This window comes from Atheta coriaria, unplaced genomic scaffold (assembly GCF_025399875.1).
Source record: "Atheta coriaria isolate IRGN ID8LTWV9N9 unplaced genomic scaffold, Caltech_Dcor_3.1 hic_scaffold_8_pilon, whole genome shotgun sequence".
Taxonomy (NCBI): Eukaryota; Metazoa; Arthropoda; class Insecta; order Coleoptera; family Staphylinidae; genus Dalotia; species Dalotia coriaria.
This window is the reverse complement of record NW_027045450.1, coordinates 151,526-167,137: the sequence shown is the minus strand read 5'-3', so window position 1 is coordinate 167,137 and position 15,612 is coordinate 151,526. Positions and strand designations below refer to the sequence as shown.

General features: G+C 37.4%; 1 protein-coding gene across 1 annotated transcript; it reads right to left on the bottom strand.

Annotated features, from left to right (window-relative positions):
- Positions 1-137: 137 nt before the first annotated feature.
- On the bottom strand, positions 138-7,788 carry mav (TGF-beta domain-containing family member maverick). The gene is made up of 3 exons (XM_065309203.1): positions 7,333-7,788; positions 5,541-5,652; positions 138-1,728 (listed from the first exon to the last, which is right to left on the bottom strand). Exons 1-3 carry the CDS (start codon positions 7,489-7,491, stop codon positions 953-955), a joined length of 1,047 nt encoding a protein of 348 aa, XP_065165275.1. The 5' UTR covers positions 7,492-7,788; the 3' UTR covers positions 138-952.
- Between the last annotated feature and the right edge of the window lie 7,824 nt (positions 7,789-15,612).

Here is a 15,612-nt window from a genome sequence, read left to right as displayed (position 1 = left end):
TATTGATCTGCGTGAATAATCATTGTATACATGCAAAATTACTTCATTCTCAGAGTTGGGCGAGTCATAGCCAACTAGTCACCGAAGGTAAAAACTCCTGAAAGTAGTGTAAGCACTAAAAATTTAATAGAAAAGACTTTCTCTGTTTATGAAATTTTTTGATTTTATTATTCATGATTTTTTTCATACAAGTTCATGACTTGCTCAAATACTAATCAGATCATTCGTCAACATCAACATTACAAATCTTTGCTTGTCACATATACAAAATAAAAATATAATAAATAGAACACACACGTTTCACGAACGATTTGCTTTTACACTATTCGTTTCAGTACAATTTCTTTTTTCCGCATCGCCAACAAAAGAACAACTTAACCGTTTTCTTTGACAGATAATTAGTTAGAAAATATTTACAAGTACGTACATCGATGATGAATAGTAAAGTTTTGTTTATATCTCTCGTGCGTTTATAAAAAATGCATCAGTGCTGTGGTCGCTACGTCGATTTTGAGTCGCTTTCAAAATGTGTCTTTAATCGCGGCTTTCAAAAAAGAATTAAATAATTACAAATTAATGACTATATTCTCTTGAAAATTTGCGTCTAGCTAAATAAATAACAACTAATACTAAGCCATATTTGCGGCTTTGTCGCTAACAATATAAAGATAATATCACAGAAATGTTCGAGTATCTATAATACAAAATTGCATTGTGTGTTTATTCGCAAAACATGAGAACGTGAGAACTGAATTTCTAAAACTTAAAAAAAAGTGCATTTCCTATTATTTCTTTTCTATAGTTAATTTTTTTAGTTTGTAATATTTATAGACTTTATAATGTCATGATATGCAGTCAGTTCTCTTTGTTTTTCGACCTATGAAAGTCTTGTCATGATTAGACCCGTCCAGAGGGTCTGATTCTTAAATTTTTCATCTTTGGCAATGACAGGCTAGGAACACGCGCATTCGACAACAATCATGTTGTCCCACCGATGCACCGTCAGCTTGCTGGCGTCGTTCGGATCAACCATGAGCATCTCCAGCGGTTTTAACTTGGAAGGTGCACAACACGTCCGCGGCGTCGATCGCTTATCCAACCGATGGACCATATTCTGTATTCGTGAATGATTCGTCGCATAGTTGAAGTTGTGCGGACACCGACCCTTGCAGTATCCCGCCTCGTACTCTTTGGGTTGTACAATTGAGTTCCAGTTGAGCTTTTCGAACTTTACAGTCATCTGATGCCGACAGCACTTTGGCTTGCGTTCAGTGCCAGATGATTCTGGATTGACTACATCGCAATCGGTGTTACCATCTTTATCGGTGTCGGAATAACTGCGTTTTACTCGTCCGGGAAGTATGGGTTTTGCAAGGATGTTGAGAGATGCGTGGAGGGGTCGCAGTGCTTCGATTTTACAATGGTCGCACTCGAGGAAGAGGCCCAGATTGCGAGTGGTGCCTGATAGCCAGTCTTCAGCCGCGCTGGTCACGTCGAAATCGGACCATTTCGGTTGCGTATGCGAGAGATATACTGTTTTCTTTGTGAGCAGGCGGCGGCGGCGCGCCCCCAATACTTGATAAACACGCACATGTGTGGTGTTTCTTCGCGGGTGCGCTGGGAAGAGTAGGCGGACTTCAGCGCTCTGGACTTCGACGTCCGGTGTCGGCTTCACGTGGAAGTGAAGTCTGATGGACTCGTCTCGTCTTCGTCTCCAGGATTTATTTTCTGTAACAAAACAAAAATGATTGGTTTAAAATGTATTTTTACCGCATGATTCACAAATATGGCGTGGGTTTGAACGGCGCCATTTTGTGCTAACCGCAAATTGTGTTCCATTACAAGCAGCATCACCAGCGCACGTGATGCGTATTTATTTGTATTCCGGTTTTGTTTGAAAGAATGTTGTGCGTCGAATTTGTTGAAAAGTCATAATTTTCCTTCGCGGCCGGCCGTTTGGCCTACTCTTTGAAAACCCACTCGAGTTTCGGGTGCGAAACGTGCGCAAAACTCATATACGCAAAGCAAACGCACGTAAATACTACAAACAATAACATGGCCGACATTGCGACTAGAAAATTCTCTACACTGTTACAACACAATCGAAACATGATATTTTTTAAAATGCAGTTTGACATGACATATAATAACTTATTAAAGTTTATTATTATTATCTTCGTGCGGTTGGAGTATCTCTTGATAATTAACGTAAAGGTGCACGGCTTTTAAAGCGGTTTTATGAGTTATTGTTCGGTTTTTTACCGATACGAACCCTGGTGGACTAATTTCACGTCTCTCGAATGGAAAATAAATTTTGTGCGTATGTGTAGGTGCACTGTAAATCTTAATTTAATGAGTTGTTACATTTTCATGAATTATTTGACTTTCTCTCCCAGCGAAATCGACGCATAAATCTTGATTGATTTCGATTCGACGTTTTATTGATTTGCGAATTAATTTGATCGCGACCGGAAATTCCAGTGTAAGTAAAAATCTCAATAAATATCGCAATCAAAGTGATTTTTTTTATGATGCAAGAAAAACAAAACAATTGATTATTACGTTTGTTTGGTCTGCGTCTTGATGTCGTTGAGATTAAAATTAATATTACTTAACCGATTTGAATAAATTACCAATCTGGCGAAATAATAGTGTATGACTTGGGAAAATTTATTGAAAACAGCATTTTACGACGCATAAAAGTTGCACAAACAAAGATAAATTGTAAAAGCACCTTTAAGGTTTAAGATTTGCGTAGAAAGTGATTAAAATTGTGATTTGTTTGTGAGTTGTTGTGTTTGTCCCCTTTGCTGCGATCGTAAAAAGATGAGAAAAAGTGCGCGGTATTTGAAATATTTGCATTTTATTTGGATGTTAGCGCGTGTGTGACTTGTAAGTCGGTGATTTGCGCAATTTGCGATCGCAAGGTGCAACGACCACAATGTTTACATAACCCGCTGCAGTTTGCGAACGCGATTAAATCGTGATTTGCGTTACGTATAAAATCACTAATTAATTCTTCATTAAATGCCATCAGAAAATTTAAAATTATAGTGTATGACTGGGTTTTTGTGAATGTAATGTAAGAAAAATGATATGTGATGCTGTAATTTTCGTTGGAGGGGTATTTTTAGGCGTCTATAAAATAATTGAGACAAATGTGTTGACTGTTAGGATAATTCGCGCGCGCGTCGCGCGAAAAACTATGCGAAAAATGCGACGCGTCATATTTTTAGGCGCCATGTAGCGCCGCGCGTCGCGACACACGACAAACGCTCACCATTGCCATTTCGAGACGCAAGAATCTCTCTCGCGCAGACTTTGTACATGCTCAAGTTTATCCCCTAAAGAATGTCGACGCGCAAAAAATTATTAGATATCGTAAACTGGCGGCGGCGCAACATTTGCGAACAGATTGCAGCGAGATGACGGCGGCCAAGAGCCACGACATGCATCCGGCAATAGTGCCAAATGTTTCGTTCTTTTGCAACATATGCACACGCAAAAAAAAAACTGGCATGCCGACTAAGTATCATGCTTGTTTTTCGTATTTAATGTGATACATTATGAAAATATTTTAATTCTCCTCGCATTAAGCGCGTGCGGCGCGCACACATCATGGATGCGATTCAGGAATTTCGTATTTTTGTAATGCGCTGCGCGACTGGCATTGAGCTCTCGGCGCGCGCGCGCGCGTCTGAATTTCTCGGCCGATTATGCGCCGCCGCCGATCGCTTAATGACACGGCACGCACACGAACCGCACTTAATTAGCTCGTTATGCATCGCAAAAGAAACGGCGAGGCTTTGACTTAAGTCAAGTCAACTCATATGCAGAGAACTTAAGTCAAAACCGCACCTCAACTTGACTTAAGCTGGAAAACAATAAGTCAAAAAAGGTTAAAAAGGCTTTAAGCAAATTAGTTCAACGTGAGTGCTGTTTTGGTTTTTGCTCGTAAAAATTTATTATTTTTTGATTCTAGTGACTTAAAGATGAGTCTACCTGACAGGTGCGATTTAAGTGACTTAATAGCGTGTAACCCACCGCAGGGAATGAGACATTACGTGTGTTACACATTGCGTGGGCTAATTTTAAACGGCGGCTATTAAAAAATTTCGAGATATTTATGTGAAAATAGTTTTAGTCGGTTTTGTCTGGCCCCAGAGTAGACCGAAGCTAATAAATACGTTAAAAATGAGTATTGTGCAACAAAAAATGTGACAAGCTCTCAAAAATTAGCCGGAATTGAGACTCCACCGCTTTTTTCTTACCCAATTTGATAATTTATTGCTACTTTTATTCAATGAGTTATTTTCAGTCGGAATCGTGCTATTTTCACGTGTTCACAAGGAAAACGTGTGCAAAGTGCTAATTTTATAGTCTAGAGTTAATTTAATTTGAGATTAGGCAATCTTTTTTTAATTTGATTTAAATTTAAATTTAGAACAAAATCAATTGTTGTTTGTTTTTCCCGTAAATTACATAGGTGATTCCAATTATCATAATAATGATGCAATGTCGTTTTTATGACGAATTCCGCCGTCCAAAGTTTATCTATCTCTCTGGAAACATGTCATTTTCGCACACGTGAGCGATAAACACCAGAATCGCGGGCACGCAATGCCTCAATGATACGAAAAATTATGCAATACTTGTGCAAGATTGCTCGTAGGAGCAACATCCTCAACTTGACAACAACCGAAATCTCGTACCGTTGAATGAACGCCGAACGTAAACATTCTATAAAATTCAACAAAAACGCGTATTGTAAACGGCGCACGTTTCATTCATGCGTGTATAACTCGACCGCAAATCCTGATCAATAATATTCTAATAATGTTATTACGAACGCACGCGTTGTTTAACACTTAAATTTGTTTGCGATCTGAATCATCGATGAAAAATCTTTGCACACGACGAGTGATGGTGTAGAGCTACGAGAGTAAGATTAGGACAAGGACGTGTTTGTATGACTTAACACGAGACCAAGCCTGATGAGAATTCGACAGTGCGTGTTTCTTCCGGCCGTTCCACGCCGTTTGCTTCCAAGGTGTATTTTTAGTCGTAGCGAGCTTTACTTTCATTCATTTTCGGAACGTTGAAAATGTTGCTGTGTTTAACGTGATACTTGTCGTCACCGATAGGACACGCACGGATTAATTGCTAATTAAACGTAATTGCCTACGTGATGCACCGAAAATATCATCAGAAGGACTATAAAGTGACGCAATGATTTTTTTGCTCAATTTTCAGTTAAGTAAGTGACTTGAAGTTTGATTTAATTTAATGCAAACCAGAAACAGATGTTTCCAAAACTCAACATGAGAATAAAACGACAAACGACTTATTTTAGTTTCAACTGGCTTTAGTTTTATGTCTTAACTTAAGACAACTTCATTTATTTTCTTTCTAATGATGTTTCTTTTAATTTCTTTCTTCTGCACGCGATGTTTATTTAAGTTTAAGGCTTAAGACTGCGCGCTTGTAGCAATGAAAAATAATCAGGGAATATTTAAATAGACAAGATTATTAGTACTAACCTGAATTGTACGTTAAAAGCTGTGGAATATCTTGTGGCTGATGCGGCGCATCGCGCAGTGCGGTGAGATACAGGCTCATCTTGGCCGTGTATTCTTCTTGACTAATGTTCGCCTGTAAAGAAAACAAAACAACGCGTTGATTAATACAAACATTCACACATCATTTTTCACTTGCTGTCGCATCATTTATTTATAGATTGGTAAAATTCTTTCCGGAAAATCATTAATCATTATGTATTTTTATTTTAATATGAGAAAAAAAGTGTTTAGTAGATATATCGGAACTCAAAGCATTGGCATTGAGGGTTAGTTTGAGTAGAATGTTTCTTTGGAGGTTAAGTAATTTAAAGATTATTTAAAGAATTTAAAAAGAAATTAAAAGATTTATTAAACATTGTGTTCAGTACTTGTACCGCTAATCAAAGCATTGGCAATTATTTTAGAGGTTAAGATTTATGAGTGTCAATATTAAGTATTTTTAAAGATTATTCGAACATTTTAAAGTGAATCATTTTAATCAATCACTATTTTTATTCTGAATTCTAAAAAAATTAAGTTCGATAGTTATACCGCAACTCAAAGCATTGGCATTTTTTGAGGGAAAGATTTATGAGTGACCATCTTTGGCAAAAATGTACGATTTGATGTTGAAATGTGCGCGGTGATGAGTGCGAATGTTATGCGAAAAATGTTGGCAGCCGGATGAATGGGAAATTCGTGTGGGTTAGAGTCGCTTTTCGCATTCTTGGGCCGATGTACACGCCATAAAATCCCCCAATGTTACCATGTTACCATGTTTTGTTTTGACTGTAACACAGACTCGTCTTCAGTATTTTTAAAAATCAGGAATTTGCGCGCGCGCGCGAGTGCTGCCGGCGGCCGTAAAATCAAATATGCACTCGCACTCGGTTACACAAATAATTTAATTGACTCTGCCAGCATTTTATGGCATTCCGATTGGTGGTAAACTTCTAGAATCTTCAATCTTATTATATATCTTGTTTTCATAGATTACTCACTCGTGAAAATCACTTGTAACACTTCAAAATAGTAAAAATAACTTTTTTTTAACTTTATTTTATTGGTGATAAACTATTTTTAGAACGCGGAAGAAGCGTGGAATTTAAATTGTTGCTTCCGAATAATTTATTATGCTGCAGTAGTGCGTTTGTAAGATGACAGACCGTGACTTGGGTGGTTAACGACATGAGCACTTGTCGCAAATGTGTAAATTGTTGGAAATCCGCGTCGAGCGCGCTTGACAATGCGATATATCAACAGGTTGAATGTTGAATTTTTCAACTTTATTTGTATGCGTTTTGCAAGCTAGAAACAAGCTTTGGAACATGTTGGGAGAGCTTGAGCGCAGCTTAAAGTTCGATCCGATTCAACAAACATCGTTGGCCAATTGGCCTAATTTCTATTTCCATCTGATGCACTGCTACCACATCAGATACACTCCTGAATATTATACTTTCTTATTCAATATCCACCAACCAGTAAGTAATTTTTTTTCATTTTTTTTATTTTTTACTGCATGTCGTAATTATATGAGCGTGAGAGTCGCGAATAAATAAAAAAAACTCTTCGTGTCCGCTACGCGAGCGCTAGAGCGGGTCTTAATTAGCAAAAGTAACCAATTTGGGAATCCCCAGTTGGAATTACCTTATTCTTGGTTCCGGCATGATCTCTCAGTGACTCAACTTAAGTCAAGTGAGACTTGTCCGCCGAACAACTTTCGTGCATTTACAACTTTCCATTGAGATTACTGGCAGAAATTTTTGCAACTTACCTTAACTAAATTTGGTGCGGGTAAACCTAGTTCGTCTAGGAACTGTTGCGCTTCGTCCTGCGCCGCCGCCATGCTGGTGGTGGTGCAGACAACGAGCGTGAACACGAAAAACGTCTTTTGCGTGCGTGTTGTTTTCGCCGCCGTCCAGAAACCGCCCATAGCCGGCTGATTACCACCGATACGTGGACATTCAGGATGACACTTTTTGTTTCCGGTTTCGGTCCACAGCAAACAAAATTTGCGCACTTTTTTTTAATAAATCAACAAAACTTGACGCGAAAGTTTCGGCAAATTATTTTGTTGGTTTTTAAACACTGTTGGTAATAAAATAATAATCCATTATTTGGTATTGTTACTTGTGTTTAGTTAGTTTATTAACTTGGTAACATGCGCGTATAATGTTTGGGAGTTCTCGTCGGGTGAGAGGAGAACTCGTCGCGTGCGCTCGAATGGTGAACTCGCGAGTCGCGCACACAGCGCGCTACTTTTATACACCGCGACTCATTCATGCCGACGGCCGCCAGCGTATACTATCCGCCGGCGGGTGGGGGCGTGTGTGCGACGTTTTTCCGGAAGCGCGGGCGTCGAGACGCTTATCCACCCCCGCGATACCACTGCGTGCGCCTCCACCAATTCAACGGAATGGTATCTAGCGCAAAACTATCAAATTTCTAGTATTTCTCTTCTGGAAAAAATTACTTGCACAATTTTTATTGTTTAAAGTAGAGCGCAAAAGGCAACGACCTTGCCTGAGACAAAATCCGGTTAAGAATCGATCGCAGCGTTTGATTCCTCTTATGTTCTAGGATGTGGTTGAGTTGAGGTTGTGTAATTACTAATTTTGAAGCAATCGAAAGCGATCAAAATCGATTTTGAACGCTACAATGCGTAACCTAAACTTCAACTTCAACTTGGGTTAAACCAAGTTACGCTTTGGCTGTGAATTTTTTGTTTTCGCCTTGAGTGAGGTTATGATTCACTCCGCCATCAAGATAACGGCAACCATCAGCAGCCCCCTTGCGCGTCGATGTGCTGTTTGCCCTCAATCAATATCTTAGTAGTCATTTCGCGGAACAAGGCTTGGTTCACTCTGTTATTCGTCTACCGCAGGCGACGAGTCCATTGCTGCGCTCTTCCGATCCTTTTCTCTTTTTTTGTGTGTTTTACTTCATATTATCATGATATAGCCGAGGGCGTGTGTGCACATTTTACACCCCCGCATTCATAAACCAACTCGTAATGCATCGCGGGTGTCATCCCAGCGAGATGAAGTCCTCGAAAGTTTCGCAATGCGAAAACAAACTGGTTCATTACTTGATTCATTCACTCATCTGTCAGATGGTAGCGGTTGAGGTTGGTTGTGTATACCGGGGTAAATATTATTCTCTCGCACATGTCCAGGGTGCTGTTTACGCCCACGCACGCTGGCAAATCATCATCAAATTTATTTGCCTACCTGCCCGCCGTGAGCAACTTGATCCGCTTGTTTTCTACGCTTCATCTCCCCGCTGAAAACATTCATTCATAAAGCGCTTTATTATGAAATTAGTGCACTTTTTTTGCTGTGTGTCTGTGTGTACCTAAAAAGTTTTTCTAGAAAAATCGTGAATGATAATCACGTTCCGATGAAAACGGGTCACGAGTGATTTGCCTCCAACCACCCCTCGTGGGACATTACTCATTTATTAGCCACTCCTGGTATGTAGTCGCTAGCAACATTTTGTTATACCGGTGTTTTGTGGTTTCTACTGGCGAAAAGTGGTGGAACATTCCATAATTCATTGAAATCCACCCTTGACATGGCGGGTAACCTGTTGCTTCACATGGATTGCAATAGAATTACCCTACAGGGTGAAATTTATAATAAAAAAATCAATTTTGTGAGAAAAACAGTTTAAAAAAGTTTTTATGCTGCAATTTTTTTTAGCATTTTTAATTTTTTTAATTGATTATATTAATCCACCCCTGGTTTTGCTTGACAAACGAATCGATCGGTCGATTCACGGAAACGCTCCGCATTCTGAATTCAATTATACTTTCAAATATTGTTGCATGACATAATGAGGGCGGCAGGTAGTAGGCATACCTCAACTCAATCAACTCGAAATGAACCACAAACTCATGAGCCTCTCTCCCATACTTGACGTATCGTAGGAGTTAATGTAATTTAGATGAGCGTCAGGAGTCTAGAACGCATTGTCTAGCTATATTCACAGGCATACATCAAGGTTTTTTCTATGTGGTACAAAACGTTTGCGTGCAGGAGGCTAGCAACGGCATATTTTCCACTTTTCGAGCGCATTAGTGCCGCGAAAAACGTTCTAGACGATTCGTGATTCATTCACAATTATTCCTCGTGTATAGTGCAATGATTTTGTCGGTGTTAACGGAAAGGAAAGTGTTAAATGATGGCAGAAATCGACGTGAAACGAAAAAGAATCAAAGAGTTGAAAGGGAAAGTTCATTTGTTTGGATGTTTCTTTTTTTCTTTTCTGGGTTACTTTGAATGTCAGGGTGTTGACTCTTATGAGTCACTTTGAAACTTGTCGAAGTTAATATTACACAATGTGATATAAAGTTCAATTAGTGTTTTTTTTGTTTTAGAAGTCTAGAAGTTTGATGAAGAAGTTTTTTAACTTTGGTTGCAACGATGCAAATTTTCTGTGTAAGTAACCTTTTTATTGATTTTTCCTTAAATTTTCTGCTATTTCATGCGCTAAATTTTATTTATAATTATCAAGAAGTTTGTTTTCTAATGGGATTAAATGCATGAGAATCAATATACACGAGGATTACTCATTGCTCAACATCCCGCGCGAAAAACATGGGCAATTGCGAACTTGTAAGCCAATGATCCCCAATTTTTTTAAAGTTTTCACTTTAATGTTTTCTCACGTTCACACTAACCAAGCAAATTTATCAGCGCATAAACAGATGAGTATAGCAGCTTGTGGGATGTTTATATCAAAACCACAATTTAAGTGCCCCAATCTACCTACTGCGCATTTTAAAACAAGAGTTTTGAGTGGCAGCACTGCCACTGCGCGACAATCTTTTCAATTGTCGCTTAATACCAGCTTGTTGGTGCTGAAACCGCAACTTAATTTTTTCGGTCTGAATTTCATGCCTCTGTGTATAATAAAATGTATTTAAAAAAATATTTACCATTTACAGCTAGTAGATTCGTAATTGTAATAATATGCAAACGCCGAAATACATTTTCGGAGTCATGTCTCGACTGAAATACTAGTGCATCAGAAGTAAGGTGTGAATCATCATATTGAATATCTGAAATTAAATTGTCACAATTTTTGCTTCAGCGAACTCATAAAATACTCATGAATCAAACAAATTGCATTACGTTTTAAACATGTGCAAATAAACGTTATTTTATTGATGTTATGATAATGTAATTTACAAATTTCTAAATATTCTGTAATTATACCTTAATTTCGTCAATTGCCGGAATAAAACACTCCAAATTTCAAGTCAGAAGCGATAATTAAATTGAAATTATGATATTATTTCTTATCGTAAATAAACGTGCGTTTTATTATCATTTTAGTACACATTGTGCAGGTATAAATCATTCCGCGTGCTCAGCTCGCGCGAATTGTTGTTAAAATACCAATTGTTCGGTTGAGTCATGCTCAATTGGTACTGCTTGTCGTACACTCTCATTAAATGCGTTTCGCTATAAATACTTATTTTAAAATTGTAATTAATTAAATTTACGTGATGTTACGAAGTCTATTTGCGAGTTTTTCGAAATATATTAGTTGCATTTTAATATAATATAATTATAGTATGCTATTTTTGTACGCCAGTTGCTGTTAATCATAATTAAAACTTATTTGTTTGTTTGTGAGCGCCGCGCGCGCCTTGGTGGATTAATAGTTTTTGCCCAGCGCGCGCTGTAAAAGTGGAGTAGGGCAATTCTCGGGAGGGCACCCGCGACGCGCTTCTCGGTACGGGGGTGTAACTCGTCGTTTATGTTATTTGCTTACGTTTGCGCGATAACACACGCATGCGTTGTATGCGACATGTGCGGTTTTTCAGGGGTGGAATACGGCGAAACAATAAACGCAAAGATAAACTGCGAAAATGAGTTTGTCGCGCGCGATTTCTCCGAAATTCGCCTCGGGCGTAATCAATTTGCACCCGCACCCACGTTTGCGCGCCGAGTCAAGTTCTGGTCCTGTCGTCCTGCTGAGCTAACAAGCAAGACAACACCGGTGTACCGCAAGACAACTGCGTCGCTTTTTGAGACCGTCTTGGAAAACAAAACATGAGCGCGCTAAATGCGGACGATGTGGGCGCCTCCGCCATCGCAGCCCTCTGCGATACGTAGGTGTGAACATAAAACAGCGAAACGCTCGTATATCATACTGATCGCGCGTTAATTATAATTCATTGCGTTTCATAAAAGCTGAAAACTATAGCCACTATCAGATATCACTAGTTCTTAGAAAATTGAATTGAGTGCTAATTCGCAGAATTTAATTTCATTTGAAATCAACTATTCTTAGTTTATTTCGAATTCTTTTAAGTAATAGACAAAAAATTACTATTGTATTGTTTTTTGTTGTGGCCAAATAGTTTTTTGATCACGTCATGTCTAAAAAATCTTCTTACTAAAGTGTCTACGGCGCAAATACGAAGATTTCACCTGATGGCGAGTGAAAGATGCGCGCACGCTTCGTGTCTCATTGAAAAATTATCATCGTTACGCTTGTAATTAACGTGCAGTTTTTTCGGTATTTTTAAACCGCGGCTAAGTGAGTGGTGCCATTAGCACTTTGCGCACGCAACCAAAATAATTCTATTAGACCCAGAACGACGCGTGTTGAAATAAACGATGGATTATTAAAATATGATCTTGTTAATTTTTTACGCTAGGTTTTTATAAACATTTCAAGCAGTTATTTTAATTTTCTGTAGTTGCAAGGAGCCATTTTGATATTCAGCTGGTTTTTCAGCTTACAGCGCCCCCATTGGCAGTTTTTGGAATTTAATTTTACTTTTGAAAGTTTTTTTATGTTATAACACGTTTGTGAGATTAGAAACACAATAGATTATATAATTTTCAAGTGATAATTACAAACACTTTATATAGTAATTAATTGTGTTCGGTGCGGTTATGCATAACGGCTAGGACACTAGAAAACGTATTGTTCCTCGGCCTTACTCATTCGATTGTAAAAAGTATCGCATTAAATGCAATTTATTTTCTATGTTTGAGAAATAAAAAAATTGATCGAAACAATCGACGTAACGCTTGTGTATTCCTGTACTTGGGGATTTTCATTTACCTCACTCAGAATGTCATAATTATCAACAATTACATTTATCGCACAAAAGTATGTTACTATCCTACGATAGTTTGCTATTATTGTAAATACCGAAAAATCCAGGACAAAATTCGAAAATTGTCGCGACGGTGACGTCTGTAGTGAAATTTTTTCCGCGTGCGTAAAATGTAGGCTTATTTGCAGTTCTAGTTATGATTATGTCGTCATGTCATCTCTTCGCGCGTCCACGCACGGTGACGGTAAATCCCCGGCATGCGATAAACAACAAATCAAGTGTCGTGACGAAGGGACTGCGACAGCGACAGCCGACAATAAAATATCTACTCGGTATCCAAACAGCACACATTCAAGCACTTTGTATGTTAATAATGTTGATGTACTGATGTGATATAATAATGTATTTGTACTCTGGTTGAGTCACCGCGACGGGGGCCACCATTTCACGCCGTACGCGGAATCAATCAGGCACTGAGCGCTGAATTAATGAATTAATTCGCTTGACGTGTACGAGCTGCATGCAAGGCGATTTGGGAAAATCTCCCTTGATTTTCAGAAGCGGTTGGAAACATGAATTATATCCTTCCTTTCATTTTATTTCATTCAGAAAAACACGCATTACTCACTACAGTATACTGATATATAAGTATTAATATTCATTATATTATCATTATTTATTTAAATTATGATTAGTTTTGAATAATTTTTCGATAAAAATTGAGATTTGCATTGTTTTACGCAAGTAAGCGGATTAACACTGGGCGCCGGTTTGGAGCGGATTGAATTAAACGCTGGTTTTTCCAAATTTAGCAAAAACTATATAGCAATTTTGCAATAATATTGTCGTGTTGAACGTTGTGAGCATTCGTCTTACTTAGTTTCACTTAATTTCGCTGCTTTAGACCGGATTTTGTCGTTGAATGTTTAAAGGTATCTGTGTAAAGTGTCAAACGATCAAGAACATAATCGTTAATGTTGGTTATTTCCAAAATATTTAGCATTGACAACGTAAAAATGAGTTTTAAATTTAAAAAATTGCGACAAAAATGTTAAATCCCGTTATATTTTTGGAAATTCCGAGTGTTTTTGTTATAATTATTTTGACACTGATTTTTTTTAAATTTTACGCATCTTTTTTCAGCATGCACGGTACAATACCACCGTGCTTGACCAATGAGCGCTTTCTATTTTGAATTAGCGCATGTGCAGACACGTGTCACGTGTTTGCAGCGCGCGAAATTCAAAAGTTTTAAAGTTGTTTTTATTTATCTCTGGTTTCACAACATCAATGAAGTGTAAAATGTATAAATCTTAATTGTTATGTAAATAATTAATTATTATTGTTAATTTTCGTGTGATTTTTCGTATCGTGCGCATTGAAAACATATGCGCGAAATTAATCATCCGACACAACACACACACTCGATCAAAATTCTCGGTGCGAATGTTTATAAACACTACACTGTGATCGGCTGGCTTATTTGCAATTAAACGTGTATTTGCACGACGCGAGAGGTGTGTGTGCCAAATTTTTTTCATTCCACCGCGCTCGAATCACGTTTTTCTATATAAAGCGGAATTTCCAAAACACGTAAATTTACAAAAAAACTAACTATTTACGATTTATTTATGCTAAAAACATGCAAATATAAACAGAAGACAATAAAATAAATAATAACAAACACAAATCAAAACAAAAACACAAAAGTTTAATAAAATATTATTAAAATTAAGACACAACATTTTTAGCATCTAAATTCTATAATTAACATGGGAATTAACTGTGATTTTATTAAACGGTGACACTTTTAAGTTTCCCATTCGTTTTCATATGTAATATTTCAAACGCGTAATTTAAAATGATGATGTGTCAAACATAATAATTCTATTTAAAGATAATTTTTGATTCTTTGTTTATTTTATTTGTTTTGTAATGCAAATTAACTATTAAATCACAAATATTTCAATCTTATGACTTCACAATGTGCTCATCATCAATTTATAAGGATTATTTAAACTTGTCGTATTTATTTACTTTTATATATTGAAGATTTAACTTTAATTTTCTTACATTTCTCGTCGATTGTGATTCGGACGATAGATTGACCACAATCAAACGCCTTATGTAGTATTCAAAACCTCGGTACACCAGGCAGGAGATTGCAATCAAGCCATCATTATAATAATCAATATACATTGTATTACATTGACTCCTGGCGTGCTTGAAGGCTTCGCGGTCCATCGATGACTTTCAGAATACTTGAAAAGCCAGATGTAAGCCATTAAACGATCTGCATTCACGCATCAAGAGTGCGAACACGTTTAATAATCTTACGTCCAACTATTTCACATATTCTGATATTTATTCAATAAAAATGGAAGTTGTTTTGAAGAAAAATCATTCTGAAACTATATAGTTTTAAAGATATTTTAAAATCATGTGACTCTGAAAGCTATCCGACATGCAAATTGTAAATTTCAACAATTAACATTAACGTAGAGTTATTACCAGATGTATCCCGGGCGTAACTAGACTTATTACGTCTTGATTGGCTGATTCACACCTGAAACACATAAATAAAATACAAAATACACCGAACAAAAGAAGATCCAATCATAAACAAATCATTGCAATCTGTTTATGGAATTTTGTTTATCATATTTGCATTCTTTGCAACGTTATACCAGTGACCGGTGACATCCACGAATGCAATTCGAGTCCTGAATAAACATCATGACCGATTGTCGCCGGGCTCCTCGTGTTTTGTTTACTGAAACTCGATTGCCTGCTGTAATTTAACTTCTTGTTTAGATTTGAATTCCGGTGAAGGTGTATTTAAAAATAGCATCAACTTAACTCTACGCGACGTTTTGTTGAATGTTTTGAGCTCCTTTTAGGATGAAATTTTAATTGTTTTAACGCAGGAAATAGTAATTCGCTTCAACTAATGAATATCTGTATGACAAACAT